Below are 15435 nucleotides of genomic sequence, written 5' to 3' on the forward strand. Positions count from 1 at the left end.
AACCTTTATCATGTTCTAGTTAAGAATCTAGAGCGGGGGGGGGGACGACCTGTGGCACTCCCATTGATATTGGACTACAACTTGCATTGACCCTGACCATTGGCCATGCTGGCTGGGGCTGATGGGAGTTGGAGTCCAACAACATCTGAAGGGACCTTTGCCGCCCACTGAGGTCTTTAGTGACAAAAGCTCGGATTATTATTTTTTTAGGTTGTTTTTTTTTTTAAACAAATTTAGGTTTCAAATAATTTTGAAGCACTGTAAGCGCTATAACAACACCGTGTGAACACATGCCTAGAGTTATTTTTGGAGCGAGTAAAGGAGGGGCTCTTGAAACTACCACCCATAAGTATTTGGGGGGAGGCGGTGTCACTTGAAACCGCTATGCAGATTTCCACTTGTCCATTGAGAAAACGTCAACCAGTGTAGCATTGAAAGCATTTTGTGGCTTGGGGGGTGGGGGTGGGAAAACACACGTTTACAGTGACAAGCAAGTGGAGTATTTAGAAATGATGGCCTGTGGGCATTTTTAACGGAGAGGCTGGATTTGTGCCACAGCAGAAGCGTGGCTTCACTGGTTCTCAGCGTAGGAGCAAGGGGTCTGCCTTAGTGTCAAGGTGAGCTGCTCCCCGCCCCCTCCTCAGTGCAGGGTCATTTTTGGCGCGTGAATGCTGAAGGCATAATATGCTCTGCCCCTCACAAATTAAAGCTCCCCAGATACATTCACAGGAAGGGGAAAATATTTGATTTGTTCCTAAGACAGAGAGGGGCCTGAGGCATAGTCTAAGGCAGGCTTCGTCAACCTGGTGCCTTCCAGGCGCCGTGCACTACAACTCCCACCAACCCCGGCCACAATGGCCAGGCTGGCTGCAGGCTGATGGGAGCTGTGGTCTGAAACACCTGGTTGGCACCAGGTTGGCGACAGGCTGGTCTAAGGTGCTGAAGCAGTGAGTGGCAGAGTGGGGGGGGGGGCGAGGCGACCAAACACAGCTCTGTCCCGGGGGTGGGGCAGGGCGGGGGGTTGCTGAATAGAGACGCCTGCTTCACATGGAGCCAGACCGTCGGCCCATCTAGGCCAGTACTGTCTACTCTAGCTGGCAGAGGCCTTCCAAGGCTCAGCCAGCCACCTTCCCCAGAGCCGCTCCTTGACGTCCTTCGGTGAGAAGAGGCTGGGGATCAAACCTAGAACTTGATGTATGCAAAGCACATTTTCTGCCACAGACCTATGGCTCCCTCCACCTGGGTAACCCAGAGGCCATAGGTCACAAATCAGTGCTATTGCGCTGCGTCCAAAGGTCTTTAGTAGGGCTCAAGGGGTGTGGGGGTGTAACTTAACTCCACCCACCCCTTGCCCCCATATCCCGAGGTTAGGGGGAGGTACCACAACCGGAGGGGTTAGAGTAGGTGGCGCTGGGTCTGTGTGAGGCATGGCGGCTGTCATGACAACACACGGGAGCCTGTGGAAAAGGAAGGGAGGCGGTTTGGGTGCCCTTGGGTTTTTCACCAAGGCTTATGAGGCTTAAGAGGGAGGCAGTTTCCAGTGGGTCTGTTGTACCAGAACTGAGGGGGGGGGAAAGGGCGGTAAAGTGAAAGGGGAGGGGGAGAAGCAACCTAAACACAGGCCTTCTCCCCCCCCACTCCAGAGGACTGAACCAAGGCCCCAGTATCCCACACGGAAGGAGGGATGGGGCATCTCTATGATAAGTCCCGCTCTCCTGGCGTGCCGTACATATAGGAATCTTTGCCAGGCTCCTGGACGTATTCTTCCTTCTTGTCCCAGTCAGCCGTCCAGCCTCCATTGGCAAAACTGGTGCTCTTGGTAGCGCCGTAGCCCCCGCCTCCTCCTCCCCCACCCCCTCCTGCGGCCATCCGGGCCGCTTCGTCCTCCTCGTCGGCCAGTTCGTCCTCGTTGATGAAGCCGCACTTCTCCTCGCTGGTCTCTTCCGGCTCGGCCCAGGGCTGCTTCTCGCCCGAGGCGAAAATCCCATAGAAGATGACACCCCCGTAATGCACCAGAGAGGCGATGAGGAAGACGTATTGCCACTCCTCCCGTGTCTGTGGGGAATGAAAGAGGGAAGAGGTCAGTGTGGATAACCAAAGAAAGTGCTTCATTCATTTACTCCAGTGGTTCTAAATGGCACCGTATTTTTCGCTCCATAAGACGCACTTTTCCCCTCCTAAAAGTAAGGGGAAATATTTGTGCGTCTTATGGAGCGAATGGTGGTCCCTGGAGCTGAATTGCCCAGGGGCCAAAAGAGGATCATGCTTTTTATTTTACAAAGAGAAAAGGGGGTGTTGAAAGGACCCCGCTCAGCAGCTGATCAGCAAGAGATCGGGAGAGAAATAAGAGTCCCGTCTCCCTTTCAGCCCCGCCCTCCTTTGTTGAATGTGCTGCAGAGGGAGGTTGTTTGTTTCCCCAGCTACATGTGACTGGCTGATTAGATTATCTGTCTGGAATCTGTAGAAAAGGCTCCCTTTCCTTTAGAAGCTGCAGAAATGTGAGTTGAACCCCATAAAAATGGGGCTTTTCCTCTTTGCTTTTCCCCCTTTGCAAAAGGAGCTTTGCTTTTCCCCCTTTGCAAAAAAACAGCAAAACTTTTAGCTGATCCTCAAAAAAACAGGGTTTTTCCCTTTGCAAAAAAGCTGCAAAACTTTTAGCTGATCCTAAAAAAAAACCAGGGCTTTTCCCTTTGCAAAAAAGCTGCAAAACTTTTAGTTGATCCTCAAACAAAACCATGGCTTTTCCCTTTGCAAAAAAAAGCTGCAAAACTTTTAGCTGATCCTCAAAAAAACAGGGCCTTTAGAGGAGGAAAACCAGAAAAATATATTTTTTCTTGTTTCCTCCTCTAAAAACGAGGTGCGCCCTATGGTCCGGTGCGCCCTATGGAGCGGAAAATACGGTAGGTCCTCGGAGCCCAGGGAGTCCATGTAGGCCACCCAGAGAGTCCAAGGTAAGTATCTGTCAACTGTTGGGGGACATCTTGTTTTTGGGAAGGTGAGAGCACAGCGCACCAAAACTTGCAAGATTGCAGTGACCCAAAAGGCACGTTTCTAGGTGCTGCGCTCTCGTGTGAATCATGTGACTCCCACAGGAGTGCAGTTCGGAAAACACGCGTCCCGGTTTTACACCATTGATCATAGTGCCTCATTTGCCCTAATGGACTATCCTCTGCTATATGTTAGGCCCATTAAACAGAGACACGTGATAGGACCTTCTCTCATAATTAAATTTTCTGTTTTACAATTCAAAGCACTCATTTTTACATCCTTAAGATATCCCTTCTTGTCTTTCCACGGTTCATTTTACATACCACAAATCCCTGCGTATTTTACAAAGACTATACCATTCAGTATTCCATTATTACACCCATCAAAACTTATTTACAGTGTTGAATTTATCAACGTTTTCAGCTGTGCACAGTTATTTCCCATATATTCAATAAACGTCTCCCAATCTTCTCTAAACGTATGTTCTCCTTGTTCTCTTCTTCTATATGTTAAGTCTGCAAGCTGCACATAATCTGTCAACTTAAGTTGCCATTCCTCTTTGGTTGGGACCTCGCTCGTTTTCCATTTTTTGGGCTAACGAAACATGGGCCGCAGTAGTGGCATACATAAACAACCTTTTTTTGACACCTGGGAATTTCAGTCTGAATTATCCCCCAACAGAAAGGACTCTGGGTGGTATTTTTTTTTGGGGGGGGGGGAATACTTTTAAACATTTTTTCAATTCATTATGGATCATTTCCATGTGATAGCACCTCCTCTTCTCCATTGTTGCTTGACCAGGCAATCCTTTTGTTGCCCACCTTGCTGGCTAAAGTGGTTGTGCCCCCCCCCTGTGGTCCTGGGCCTGGAAGATGTCCAAGTTCTGAATTTTGCACTCTTTGCCTTTTTCTCTCTTTGCTTAGTCTCTCTTACAATTTAATTGGTGTTATCTGCTGGTGCTCCCCCCTCCCCCAAAACCCCATTTATATATTCCATTGATTTTCTTAAGTGCCTCATATTGCTTGTGGCAGAAAGGCAGGGTAAAAATGTTCTTAATACACATTTTTTTTATTAAAAACAACAACAACCAAAGTGTGAGTTTAGAGTATCTGCTATTAGAAAGGAACAAAGATACTGTGGGAATATCAGAAATCTGGTAGGGCAGGGATAATCAATGGGATACAATTATCCCCAGATAGAAAATATACAGGAAGGACCGATGGGGTTTGCATTGCTAATGGCGCTGCTCTATAGGTCAAAGAGGACATTGACCGCGATAAATGAGAAACCTGAGGAAGGACAAATCCAGTCAAGGATCACTGCATATGGAAATAACAGTCTAAAAATGTAACATGGTACTGGGAGATATTGCTAACAAAGCTTTTGAGATGGAGAAAGAGCCATGATAGCTAAGTGAAACATTCATGTTCAGAAGCAACGTAACATACCTAACATGTCACCGGTATATCCATGGTATTCATGTAATATTTTAACCAATGTTAACATTGCAACCTGCCCTGGGACCTGCTGGCGAAAGCATTAGTAATACAGGAAACTCCCAACTTGTGAGCGACCAGCTCGCATGCCACCGTGTACATGTGTGGCGCCGCGAAATAAATAATTCGATTGGAACCCGGAAGTGGTGCAAAAAAAAAAAAAAGGGCAACAACGGCCCGAGAAGAGCACGGAAATGGCAAAAAGAGCAGCTAGCAATCCCAGGAGCCATTGCACCTGTGGAGAATTGGAGTTTGAGAAAGGAGGCTTGGAGGAAGCAGTGCTCTTCCCCCCCCCCCTAAAAAAATGATTACGGGTACTCTCGTTTTCCTACTCATATTGAAATACTGCCCCTCAACGAGTCCAAATTTAGATTCACAAAATGTTTAGGGGTATGTGTACCCCTGCACCCCCCCCCCTGAAAAAAGCACTGGGGGAAGTCTGGTAAGCAGTTTTTAAAGGGGTTTTCAAGAGTTTCCAGAGGTTTAGAGAGCGTTTGCAGGCTTTCTAGATGGTGTTCCCGCTATATGTGATTTCCCAGAAACTTAACCCTCGCGTGTGTCAGGAAACCCCTCCTCCCCACGGCTGGTAGCATCCCAGGATCGCTTGCAGTACAGGGAACCACCCCCGTTGTTCACCAGTTCGTCATCCCCCTCCTCAGGAGGAAGCGACCATTCCTCCAGTGGGGAGGGGGAGTTGGAGGCAGGAAGTCGGCGCAGGGGCTGTGAAGGGATCGCAGAGCCTGAGCACCAAGGGGGAAGCGGGGAACAGGGACGGGTTCCCGCGCCCCGAGTTTGCAGACAGGAAAGACGTGCAAGGGGGAGGCAGGGTTTAGAATCCCGCGCCTCTTTTGCTGGACAAAGAACCGGGAGGGTTCATTCCCGGACCCTGCGGAGGGATGAGATGGACATTTGAACTTTTGCTCCACTGTAAATATCTGCACAATAAAGAACTTTGTTTTTAGAAGTTCTGCATTCAGCTGATTTCTCATGAGCAACCACTGAACGTCCTGACAGCGTGAGTGAAATGAAACAACAACAACAACAACAACAACAACAACAACGTATTTCTTCCTCTGACCTCCTTTTCTAGCTGCTCCATTCCATTGCCCCCCCATCAGTTTTTCAGCCTCCCCACCCAACCGCTCTCAACCATCAGGAAGAGATCATATTGTTAGGCAGCATGCCCAGACCTCCTCCATTTGTGGCTGTTGCCATTTTGGCTACATAAACAGCACTTGGAGAACCAAATCAGAAGGATAGAAATTATGGGGACAGGAAGTTCTCAGGACAAGCAACCCCCCTGCTTTCAGGAGCTTTGATTCCTACCTTGTGTTTGGTCATAGCTCCAACGATGAGTGGACACACCATCCCTGACAGAGTCCCCACGCCATTGGAGATCCCCATGAGGATACTGGCATATCGGGGGGCAATGTCCAAGTGATTCACGTTAAATCCTGGAAGCGAGGAGGTGAGTTATACAGAGGAATTTACAGTTTCTCCTCTAACTTTGGAGCTAACGTACGCCACAGATTGCCTCTAACTGTGAGGCTCCTTCCTGATTATCACTACAGTGGACGCTCGGGTTGTGAACGCGATCTGTGCGGGAGGCGCGTTCGCAACCAGCAGCGTTCGCAACCTGTGCCGCTGCATCTGCGCACGTGCATGATGCAATTCGGCGCTTCTGCACATCCGCAAAGCACGATTTAGCGCTTCTGCGCATGCATGAGCACCAAAACCCAGAAGTAACCCGTTCCGTTACTTCCGGGTTCAGCGCGGTGCGCAACCTGAAATTGCGCAACCTGAAGCGGCCGTAACCCAAGGTATGACTGTCTTTTTAAGTGGTATGCAATTACATACTGGCCAATCCAGTTTGTGCAATGATTGGGAAGTCCTGAACAAACCCGCTTCCCTAAAATGATCAGACTTTTTGCAATAAAGGAAATGACAGAAAATACGCACTGGAAAACGTGGGATGACATTTGTTTTGAGGAACTATCATCTAACCTCCCCACAAACAAATCTGAATGAATGCTGATTAAATAACCAATGTCATCTACTCTCTCCGTAAACATATTAGGTTGTCTGGAAGCATCCAAATGTGCTAAAATCTTGCAGTTTACTGCTAGAACTGCTAATGGATATTCCCCACCCTGTAAGTTCACGCAAGATCACAGGGTTGGACTATATGGGTATCAGAAAACATCCATGTCAGGCGTCCCACTGTGTGGAAGTTGTGGGCAAGGATGGACGAACCTTACAATTTCAGGTTCTCTCAGTTTATTTTTCCAATTTTAAATAACCAATCTTAGACTCGGTTCTTCAGTCTGCTAAAATAATAATAATAATAATAACAGTGCTCATGAAAGTTCACCAGCATTTTACTGTGAATTTCTTCTAACTAGTACTATTTTTCTAGAAAAAGAGGTGCCAAAGCTCACCATGAACATCTGCCTTGTTCTCTTAGAATGGCAATGGTGCCTACCTGAGAGGTGCTGGAGCTGAACTCTGGCTGAAAAAAGCCCTGCTTCTAACATATATGTTTGCATACAATTTTGTCTAATACAGTTGTACCTTGGAAGTCGAATGGAATCCGTTCCGGAAGTCCGTTCAACTTCCAAAACGTTTGAAAACCAAAGCGCAGCTTCTGATCGGCTGCAGGAAGCTCCTGCAGCCAATCAAAAGCTGCAGAAGCCCCCCCCCCCCCCGATGTTCGGCTTCCAAAAATAGTTTGCAAACCAGAACATTCACTTCTGGGTTTGCGACTTTTGGGAGCCAAAACATTCAGGAATTAAGCCGATCAACTTAAAAGGTACAACTATATACATATTTTTGCAGGACAATTTCCCCTGATATAATGCACTATATGTAAATCAAATACATGCATTTTGATGCACACTTTACTCCAGTATGTGTTTTTCTACACACATTGCTCAGTCAGAGAAGTGCATTGCAAACTTCAGAGAATTTCGCATTTCAGAGCATGGCTGTTTGGGTTTGTGTGTTGTTTCAGAAAGTACAACTTAGGTAGGAGCACAAACTTAATTTCTCTCTGATCCCTACTTGTTGGGGGAAAGCAGAGGACCTTTCATTTGGAATGCCACAATGCCCTAACACACGCGTGGGGAATCTTTCATGGCTGGACTACAGTTCCCATCAGTCCCAGCAAGCATGACCAGCGGCCGAGGATGTAGGAAGTTGTAGTTCAGCAAGAAATGGAGGGTCTCACGTTCCTCGAAAGGTCAACCCAGCTGCCTAAGAGCTTACCTGAAATAGCAAAACCGCTGAAACCCACGGCCAGAACAAGGAACGAAATTGCTACGCCTTTGCTGTGGGAATAGCCAACCACTAAGAGGAGTGTGGCTTCCATTCCAAAACCTGACGAAGAAGGAAGAACAGAGAAAGTGAGTGCAGATCCACAGCTCCCACAATCGAGCACAGCTGTGTCTATTTTCAGCTTCTGACTGTGATCGCGCTGCATAAGAAACTAGAGCAGGGTGTACATAAAACTTACATGTGGCTGTGCGTGCTGCTAATTCTTTTTTTGCTAATGGAAGGGGAAGGGTGTCATAACTTAGCAGGGCTGTAAATGAGCTGTAGAAGCATATGCTCTGCATATAGAAGGCCTCAGTTTTTGGCAATCGCAGGTGGGAAAAATTGCTGTTGCACCCAGATCCCGCTTGGCGGCTGCCCTCAGGTATCTGGCTGGCCGCTGCGAGAAGAGAAGGCTGGACTAGATGGGCCTTTGGCCTGGTCCAGAAGGCATCTTCTGATGTTCCCCCAACATCTGCAACACCTGGTATGCATGTGTCATTTCAACACCAATTCATTCTCCCAGGCGTTAAAAATCCTTTTAAGCCACTCTGGGAGCTTGTGTTTTATTTATCCACTGTGTTGTTGCTTTTAAAAAAATAAATCTATTGTGTTATAGTTGATGTTTTACTCTGTTTGATCTGATGGTTGATTGTGTAACTTTATTTTATTTTTATCTTAAGCTGTCCTGAGAGCTGAGATGCGCTGATGGCGCAGGATGGAAATGGAAGAAATGAGCTAACGAACAAAAAGCCAGCCTTGAGCTGAAAAGATCAAAGGCAGTGATGGGAAAGACCTTTCTCCTGCATAAGGCAGGATTCCCCAACCTGATGCCTGCAGGCATGGCTGGACTACACTTCCCATCATCCTTGACCATGGGCTGATGGGAGTTGTAGTCCAACCACACCCAGAATGTGCCAAATTGGGGAAGGCCAGCATTAAGGTCTTTGTCAGCAGCGCGGTCCTGGGTTATGTGGACTTGGTATAAGACTGATTCATGAACAAACGAGGGTCAGGGGAGGTTGCAACTTTGTGAAAAGTGAACTAGCAAGAGGAGGGCTCGCTAAAAGCAAGAGGACAGGGTCCACTGCAATCCACAGGACAGGGATACAGGACAGGGATATGTGATGATTTATCATGCCCCCTACTGGAAACTAGGGCTGGGAGATAATCAGATTTTCAACACTGCGACGTATCACCAGCTAAACATTGTGATAGAGTGATACATTGCAATGTTGAAAAGCAGAAGGAGGAACAAGCTGCATTGTCCTCAGCCCCGCAAGGTGCTGGGGTGAAACTGCCTCCGCTCCCAATGTAGCTTTTTCCTTCCTCTGCGCACCAGGCGCTGGTGGCCGAGGGACTCAGGAGCGACGGCAGTTTCACCCACAATATACTGCTGGGTGAAGGTGCCATCGGTCAGGCCTACTAGAAACGCCAGAAAAGCATTCTAAGCAGGACAGGAAAACCAAGGGATTTTGCATCCACTAGTGTTAAAAAAAACTGAGGTGTGACCGTCCTCGTGAAAGAAAGAGAGAAAGAAGGAAGGAAGGAAGGAAGGAAGGAAGGAAGGAAGGAAGGAAGGAAGGAAGGAAGGAAAGACATCTCAGTGAAAAGAGAGATTCTCAGAAACCTGTGCAAGTTCCTGGATTCTGTCTCTAACTCATTTGCTTCAAATATTGTGGCACTTTCAGTACTGCCTACGCTAGGGGTTAGAAACCCCCTAGATGCTGCTGGGCTACAACTTCCATCTTCCCTGGATATTTGCCATGCTAGTTGGGGGCAGATGGGAGTTGGAGTCCAGCAACAGGTTCTGGAGGGCAGCAGGTCCCCTACTCCTGGCCTGGGAACTTTTCTCTAGAAACTTTCCCCAAAGCCAAGCCAGCCACCTACCTGCCCCTTACTGGAGTCCGGGTATCTCTCAACCAAGCCTTAACCCTCCCCCCCCCCTGAGCCTTTTCTCCGGCAATGCCTTTCTCTCTCACCCCCACAGTTCATCATCTTGCGGACGTTTGTGGTAGACATGATCCTCCGCGTCCGCAGGTAGTCGGCGATTTGGCCCCCAATGGGCACGATGATCGTCATGACCAGGTGAGGCAAAGCAGAGAGCATGCCCACCTGCACAGGAAGGGATGAAAAGGAAGAGGCAGTCTGTAAGTTCCAGGCACAGGAGGACGTTTAAAAAAAGTTCAGAAAATCCAGCTTTCATGTGGGGTCTTTTTTTCTTTTGAACATTACGTTTATGACCAAGGGCACCCGCAGGATATTTTTCAAGTGGGGAGAGGGACAGTGTATGTGTGTGTGTGTCCAAGTAAAACACTGGAAGGGCGGGATAAGGCTTATTTCTCACACAAAACAACAACCACAACCACAACCACAACCACAACAACAACAACAACATGAGAATAGTGCCTATACGTTTTGTCTCATGTAGCAGGTTCGGCAAACTTAAGAGTTTTATCCAACTGAAGTCTTACTCAGAGTAGACCCACTGAAAGTGAGACTGCCATGACCATGAATTTCAATGGGTTGACTAATACGTAGGGCTCAGCTAAAGACAACTCTTAAGTTGTGTAAAACTGATGTACAAGACAAAATGTGCAGGTACCTTTCTTCTCGCTTTTTTTGGTGAGAAATTAGCCCGATAACATTGGGTGGTGTTTAAATATGTTTTACTCAAAGCACACCCACTGAAATGAATGAACATGGCTAAGTCAGGCCCGTTAATTCCAATAGGTCTAGTCAGAGTGAAATTTAGTTGCCAGCCACCCATTGGTTGGATATAATAACCTGTGCTCTCTTTAAAAACAAAAATGAAAGCCGGGAATCTTAGGATTATGGTTCCGGGGGGGGGGGAGGAATTGCCCCTCCACGGACCCCCATATGTTGAAAACATTAACTAATTCTGTCAAAGGACTTCAAACCCAATTCCAATAGTCCTCTTCGCCATCACCGTCTGCTTCCTAGTAGCAGTTGTGGCAGGAGCAGCGGTGGCAGGCGAGAGAGTGCAGAGTGACGGAGCTGAGCTTGCCAAGAGAGGGAGGAGACAAGGCGAGGTGTGATGAGGTCAGAGGAGCTCTGGGCGGGTAGTGGCCACTCAAGTGCGCCTGCAGGGCCGCTGATGTCGATTCAAAGCGCCCCTGGTCTTGCTGAAGCCTCACGTTACCCCAATCCTCTCCTTACAAGTGCCATTGCCAGTGGGAGGGTGCCATTGCCACTCCAACCACACACACACACACTGCCCATGCGCTGCGGTTGTGTAGATGTACGTTTTGGAATTCTGAAATTTGATCCGGCTAATTACTGAAGTTTTATATTTTTATTTTTCTTTTCTTTTTAAATAAAAAGTCTATACTACACATAGAGGCATAGAATAAAAAAAAAACCCCAGAACATCTTGGTTCCTTCTCTCTCTCTCTCTCTCTCTGTGTGTGTCTCTCTCTGTCTCTCTCTCTCTCTCTCTCTCTCTCTCTCTCTCTCTCTCTCTCTGTGTGTGTGTGTGTGTTAGTTTTGGATTTTTGAACCTGTTTTCTCTCAGAGTGCATTCCTGGGATAATTGGCACGTGGCTAAGGGCATCTTTTCTTTCTCTTATCAGCACATAATGAAACGCCCTCTGCCAATTAATTAATTAATTAACAACAACAGCAATATTCGCCACTCTTCACTGGTAGGTCCCAAGGCAGGGTTAGAACAATTTCAAATTCAGTATTAAAAACAGCGAAGAGAACTTATGGACAAGTCTGCAATTTCTTGCCCCAACACATGTAAAACACACACACACACACACACACACACACACACACACAAACCCTCAAACCAAGGACCCTTTCTCACCTTGCTGATTTCAAAGCCAAAGACTTCTTCAAAATAGGCCGGCTGGCTAATTAAGAGCAAATAGAAGGTCCAGCTCCGGCAAAAGTTGGCCACAATAATGGCGTAGACAGGCATGGAAGTGAAGAACTTGCGCCACGGCGCTTTGAATTTCTGCCAAGAGGTGGGGAAGAGAGAGAGAGAGGTGAAAACGTTAACGGAGTTGCCTCACACCCTCACATATCCCCACCACAGTGCTATCACAGGACTTCCAAGGCCACTTTGCCTCCTCAAAAATGGTGCCGCATGAAGGTGCCGAGAGCTTCCCTACTGCAGAGATATCTTCAATGCCTGCCTCCTCACCACCATACATTTAAAGCATATGCTTCCCCGCTCCCCAAATCCTGGGAGCTGTAGTTTTCCGCTCACAGAGCTATAACTCTCAGTGCCCTTAAACTACAGTTCCCTGGATTCTTTGGGGGGAAGTCGTGCTTTAAATGTATGGTGTGTGCACAGTTTCTCTCTCTGCTGTCTCATATCCTTGCCCATGGCCTTTGCTCCTCCACCTTCACCACCCTCACCTGTCCAAATGTTTCTTTTCCCTCCTCATATGAACCTGCCCTGAAGCCCAGTAGGCTTGGAGCTGCCTTCCAGGACACCCGCCTTATACCACCACTAGGCCTCATATGCACTAGGCATTTAAAGCAGTATAATACCACTTTGAACAATTAGGCTTCCCCCAAAGAATCCTGGGAACTGTAGTTTGTTAAGGGTGCCGAGAGTTTCTAGGAGACCCCTATTCCCCTCATACAGGTACCATCCTCAGAGTGGTTTAGCAGTCAACCCCTCTTCCCAGGGAACTCTGTAGCTTGGGACCTGTCTTTTTTGACCTCCTGCCTTCTTTCTTATTTTCATTTTTCAATGCTTCATCCTATAAGCTCAAGGTAGCGCACGTGGTTCTCTCCCCCCCCCCATATTATCCTCACAAGAACCCTGTGAGGCAGGTTAGGCCGAGAGGCAGTAACCAGGCTTCGCAGGATTCGAGCCCTGGTTTCCCGGTGTCGTAGTCCGGCACTTGAGCCACTACGCCACACTTTGTTAAGGCTCCATGCACGTTGATGGCGCCGTATGAATGGCAAGAGAGCAATGCAAGGCACTGACCACAAGGGGATTCATAAGACTGGCGCTTTCTCCAATGCTTTCTTCTATGTATTTCCTCTCTTCCTCGGTGATGGTTGGGTGCTGCGCAGGACTCTCGTAGGAAACCATCAGCCAGAAGATATACCAGAAGATACCAAAGCTGCCTGCCAAGGGACAGAATCATAGCTGTCAAGTTTCGGATTTGAAAATAAGGGATCAGCAGTCTCACCTATTCCGGGGACAGTCACATGTCAGTGGTGGGCGGAGCCAGAAGCAAAAGTGGGCGGAGCAGCAATGTAAACTCCAAGCGGGCTCGGAGCGGAGCAAAGAGGAGGGCAGCCAGCAAAGAGGAGGGCAGCCATGTGCTCCGCGCAATGGAGCCCCATCGTCTTCTTGTCTGATCCCATCAAAACAGGACAGGAAGCAGCAGCTGCTCAAAGGCAGCCAGGCTCCGCCCGCCAGCTAACCCTATTGGCTGGCTGAGGGGCTCGGCGGCAACGGATAGGGGCTGATGCAGGGGGAGGAATACACCCCCCTGTAAGCACGGGAAACGGCTCCCACTTGCTTTGAGGGCTGAGGCTTTTCTCTCCAAGTAGGCGAGGTCTTCCCACCCAGTCCCTGGCCAGCAGGGGAGGAGCTGCTTCCATTAAAAACGGGAAATTTAAGGGAAATAAAAAATAAGGGAGAGCAGCGGGAAACTGCTTAAAATAAGGGAGAACCCCGGGGAAAACGGGATACTTGACAGCACTGGACAGAATTGCAGAAACGGTTGGAGGGAAGGGACGCACGATCTGATCCAACGAGGTTTGGGCAACGGAGAAGGCATGGTAGCCAAAGAGTTATTTTGCCCTTTGGCCTCTTGGCTGGCTTACCGTAGACGTAGAATACCGAGCTCCACCCGGAATACTGCACTAGGATCCCAGCGAGAGGCATGGCCACCACAGCCCCCGCGTAAGAGCCTGTAAAGGTATAGGGGAAAGGTTAGCCAGGGATACAAGCCGGGATTCCTAACTCCAGTGGGGACCGGTGCCCATTGGGACTGGCAGGGCGGAAGTCAGGGTGACCAGCTGGCTGTAAGTAAGAAGGCAGCCAGGCCTGGGGTCTGGCTGGTGGCAGGCTGAGCTTGGTGGGGCAGTCCCCCCCCATTTGCTTGACTGGACCAGCCTTTACTGCCTGACTCCCAGCAGCCCTCGCTATCCCTCTGAGGTTGCTTCCACACTCGCTGTTCCACGACTAGCTGCCATCCTTTGTTATAGGTATGAAAAAGGAAGAAAAATGGGGGGGGGGACGGACACGGACGGACGGACGAGAGGAAAGCAGTGTTTGACACCCTCTCCTTGCGGAACAGGAACTGTCAAATAACGGGGCAATTCGGGGGCAATTCGTCAGTTATCCACCAGCAGTGCTGTTTCCTGTTCAGCAATAACAGTAAGAGGGACAGAATTTGCAAGGGGGGGAAACCGCGAAAGTCGCAGGGGACCTTTGCTCACTGGGAATTTATTCCTTCTGAATAAACACTACAGAAGGATCCTGGCTGTGGAGTTAGGAATTGCTAGACAACATGGCATTGTGTTAAACTCTGTACGGAACCACTGTTTCAATTCCCCAGAAGCGAAGCAGTCCTCGTGTGAAAGAAACTTAATAGGGCACGTCCAGCGACTTTTGCTAAAGTCAGTCACTCACCAAGCGCTGTTCCAACATGTAAAACCAAACCAGCATGTGATGCGTTTTGATCTAGACTTTGGGACGGGTCTTCTAGGCTTCCACTTAAGATGTTTCAACAAGCCAAAGGTTCAAGGTGGCAACCATGTTTTGTTTTGTTTTTGCATGGGAGGCCCTCCCCACCCATTTAACTTCAATGGTCGGTGAACATGTTACCTTACCACAGAAGGCTGTTGTCGCCAGGCGGCTGCGTTCCAGGGGGGGTGCCCATTTGCTCCAGATACCGTGGCATGCTGGGTAGGTGACCCCCTGGAGGTGGAGGGCACAGAGAGTTACATAGAGATCAGAGCTACCTTTCCACTGGAGAGAGAGAGAGAAAAGAGGCAGGGCCAAGGAGCAAGCTCTGCTTCCGACCCATAACTCTGTCCCACCTTGACTCCGTTCTTTACAAGAGGACTAAGTGCCCCGAGGACAGCGGCGGTGCTCTGAGGGAAGGGAGCTGAGGCTTCGGAGAGGAAGGTGGAGAGGTCGATATTACAGGGCGGTGCGAAAGCGCGGAGATTAAGGGTGCAGGCCTTACCTCCACAAGGCCTTGCAGGATCCGCACGAAGATCACGCAGCCAAAGTGGACCCTTGCGGCCGATGGAATGAGCATGTTCAGGGTTGATGTCGCCACAATGGCAAAGCCAAAAACCCTGTGGACCGAAAGGCAGGTGTTAAGAAAAGCTGTAAGAAAGAAAGAAAGAAAGAAAGAAAGAAAGAAAGAAAGAAAGAAAGAAAGAAAGAAAGAAAGCCCAGCCCATTTGCTTTCCCTCTCATCATTATTCTTTTGATATTTACAGAGGTTTTTTGGTCCACATGAGCCTGTGAAGTGATAGGGAGTCACTGGCCCTAATCACCAGTGACTTTCATGGCTGAAGGGGGATTTGAACCCATGTCCCACATGCACATTCTGATAGTGAGCCAATTGCTCTGAACAGCTCCCTGCCTCTTCCCGTAGGTTAATATATACACAAGTGCTGTGGAGACTAG

The 15435-nt window shown here is 48.6% G+C and overlaps 1 protein-coding gene across 1 annotated transcript in view; it reads right to left on the minus strand.

Moving 5' to 3' along the window:
* Positions 1 to 1570: 1570 nt before the first annotated feature.
* The window catches only part of SLC17A7 (solute carrier family 17 member 7), a 53397-nt gene continuing 39532 nt past the window's right edge, over positions 1571 to 15435 (minus strand). The window contains exons 4-12 of the mRNA XM_033170572.1: positions 14984 to 15098; positions 14625 to 14712; positions 13614 to 13700; positions 12763 to 12905; positions 11626 to 11775; positions 9776 to 9908; positions 7749 to 7859; positions 5811 to 5938; positions 1571 to 2055 (exon numbers count right to left, since the gene is read on the minus strand). Coding sequence (XP_033026463.1) covers positions 1696 to 2055; positions 5811 to 5938; positions 7749 to 7859; positions 9776 to 9908; positions 11626 to 11775; positions 12763 to 12905; positions 13614 to 13700; positions 14625 to 14712; positions 14984 to 15098 — 1315 coding nt within the window. The 3' untranslated portion in view covers positions 1571 to 1695. The remainder of the gene's footprint in view (positions 2056 to 5810; positions 5939 to 7748; positions 7860 to 9775; positions 9909 to 11625; positions 11776 to 12762; positions 12906 to 13613; positions 13701 to 14624; positions 14713 to 14983; positions 15099 to 15435) is intronic.

The sequence above is a fragment of the Lacerta agilis genome, chromosome 14 (genome assembly GCF_009819535.1).
Source record: "Lacerta agilis isolate rLacAgi1 chromosome 14, rLacAgi1.pri, whole genome shotgun sequence".
Taxonomy (NCBI): domain Eukaryota; kingdom Metazoa; phylum Chordata; class Lepidosauria; order Squamata; family Lacertidae; genus Lacerta; species Lacerta agilis.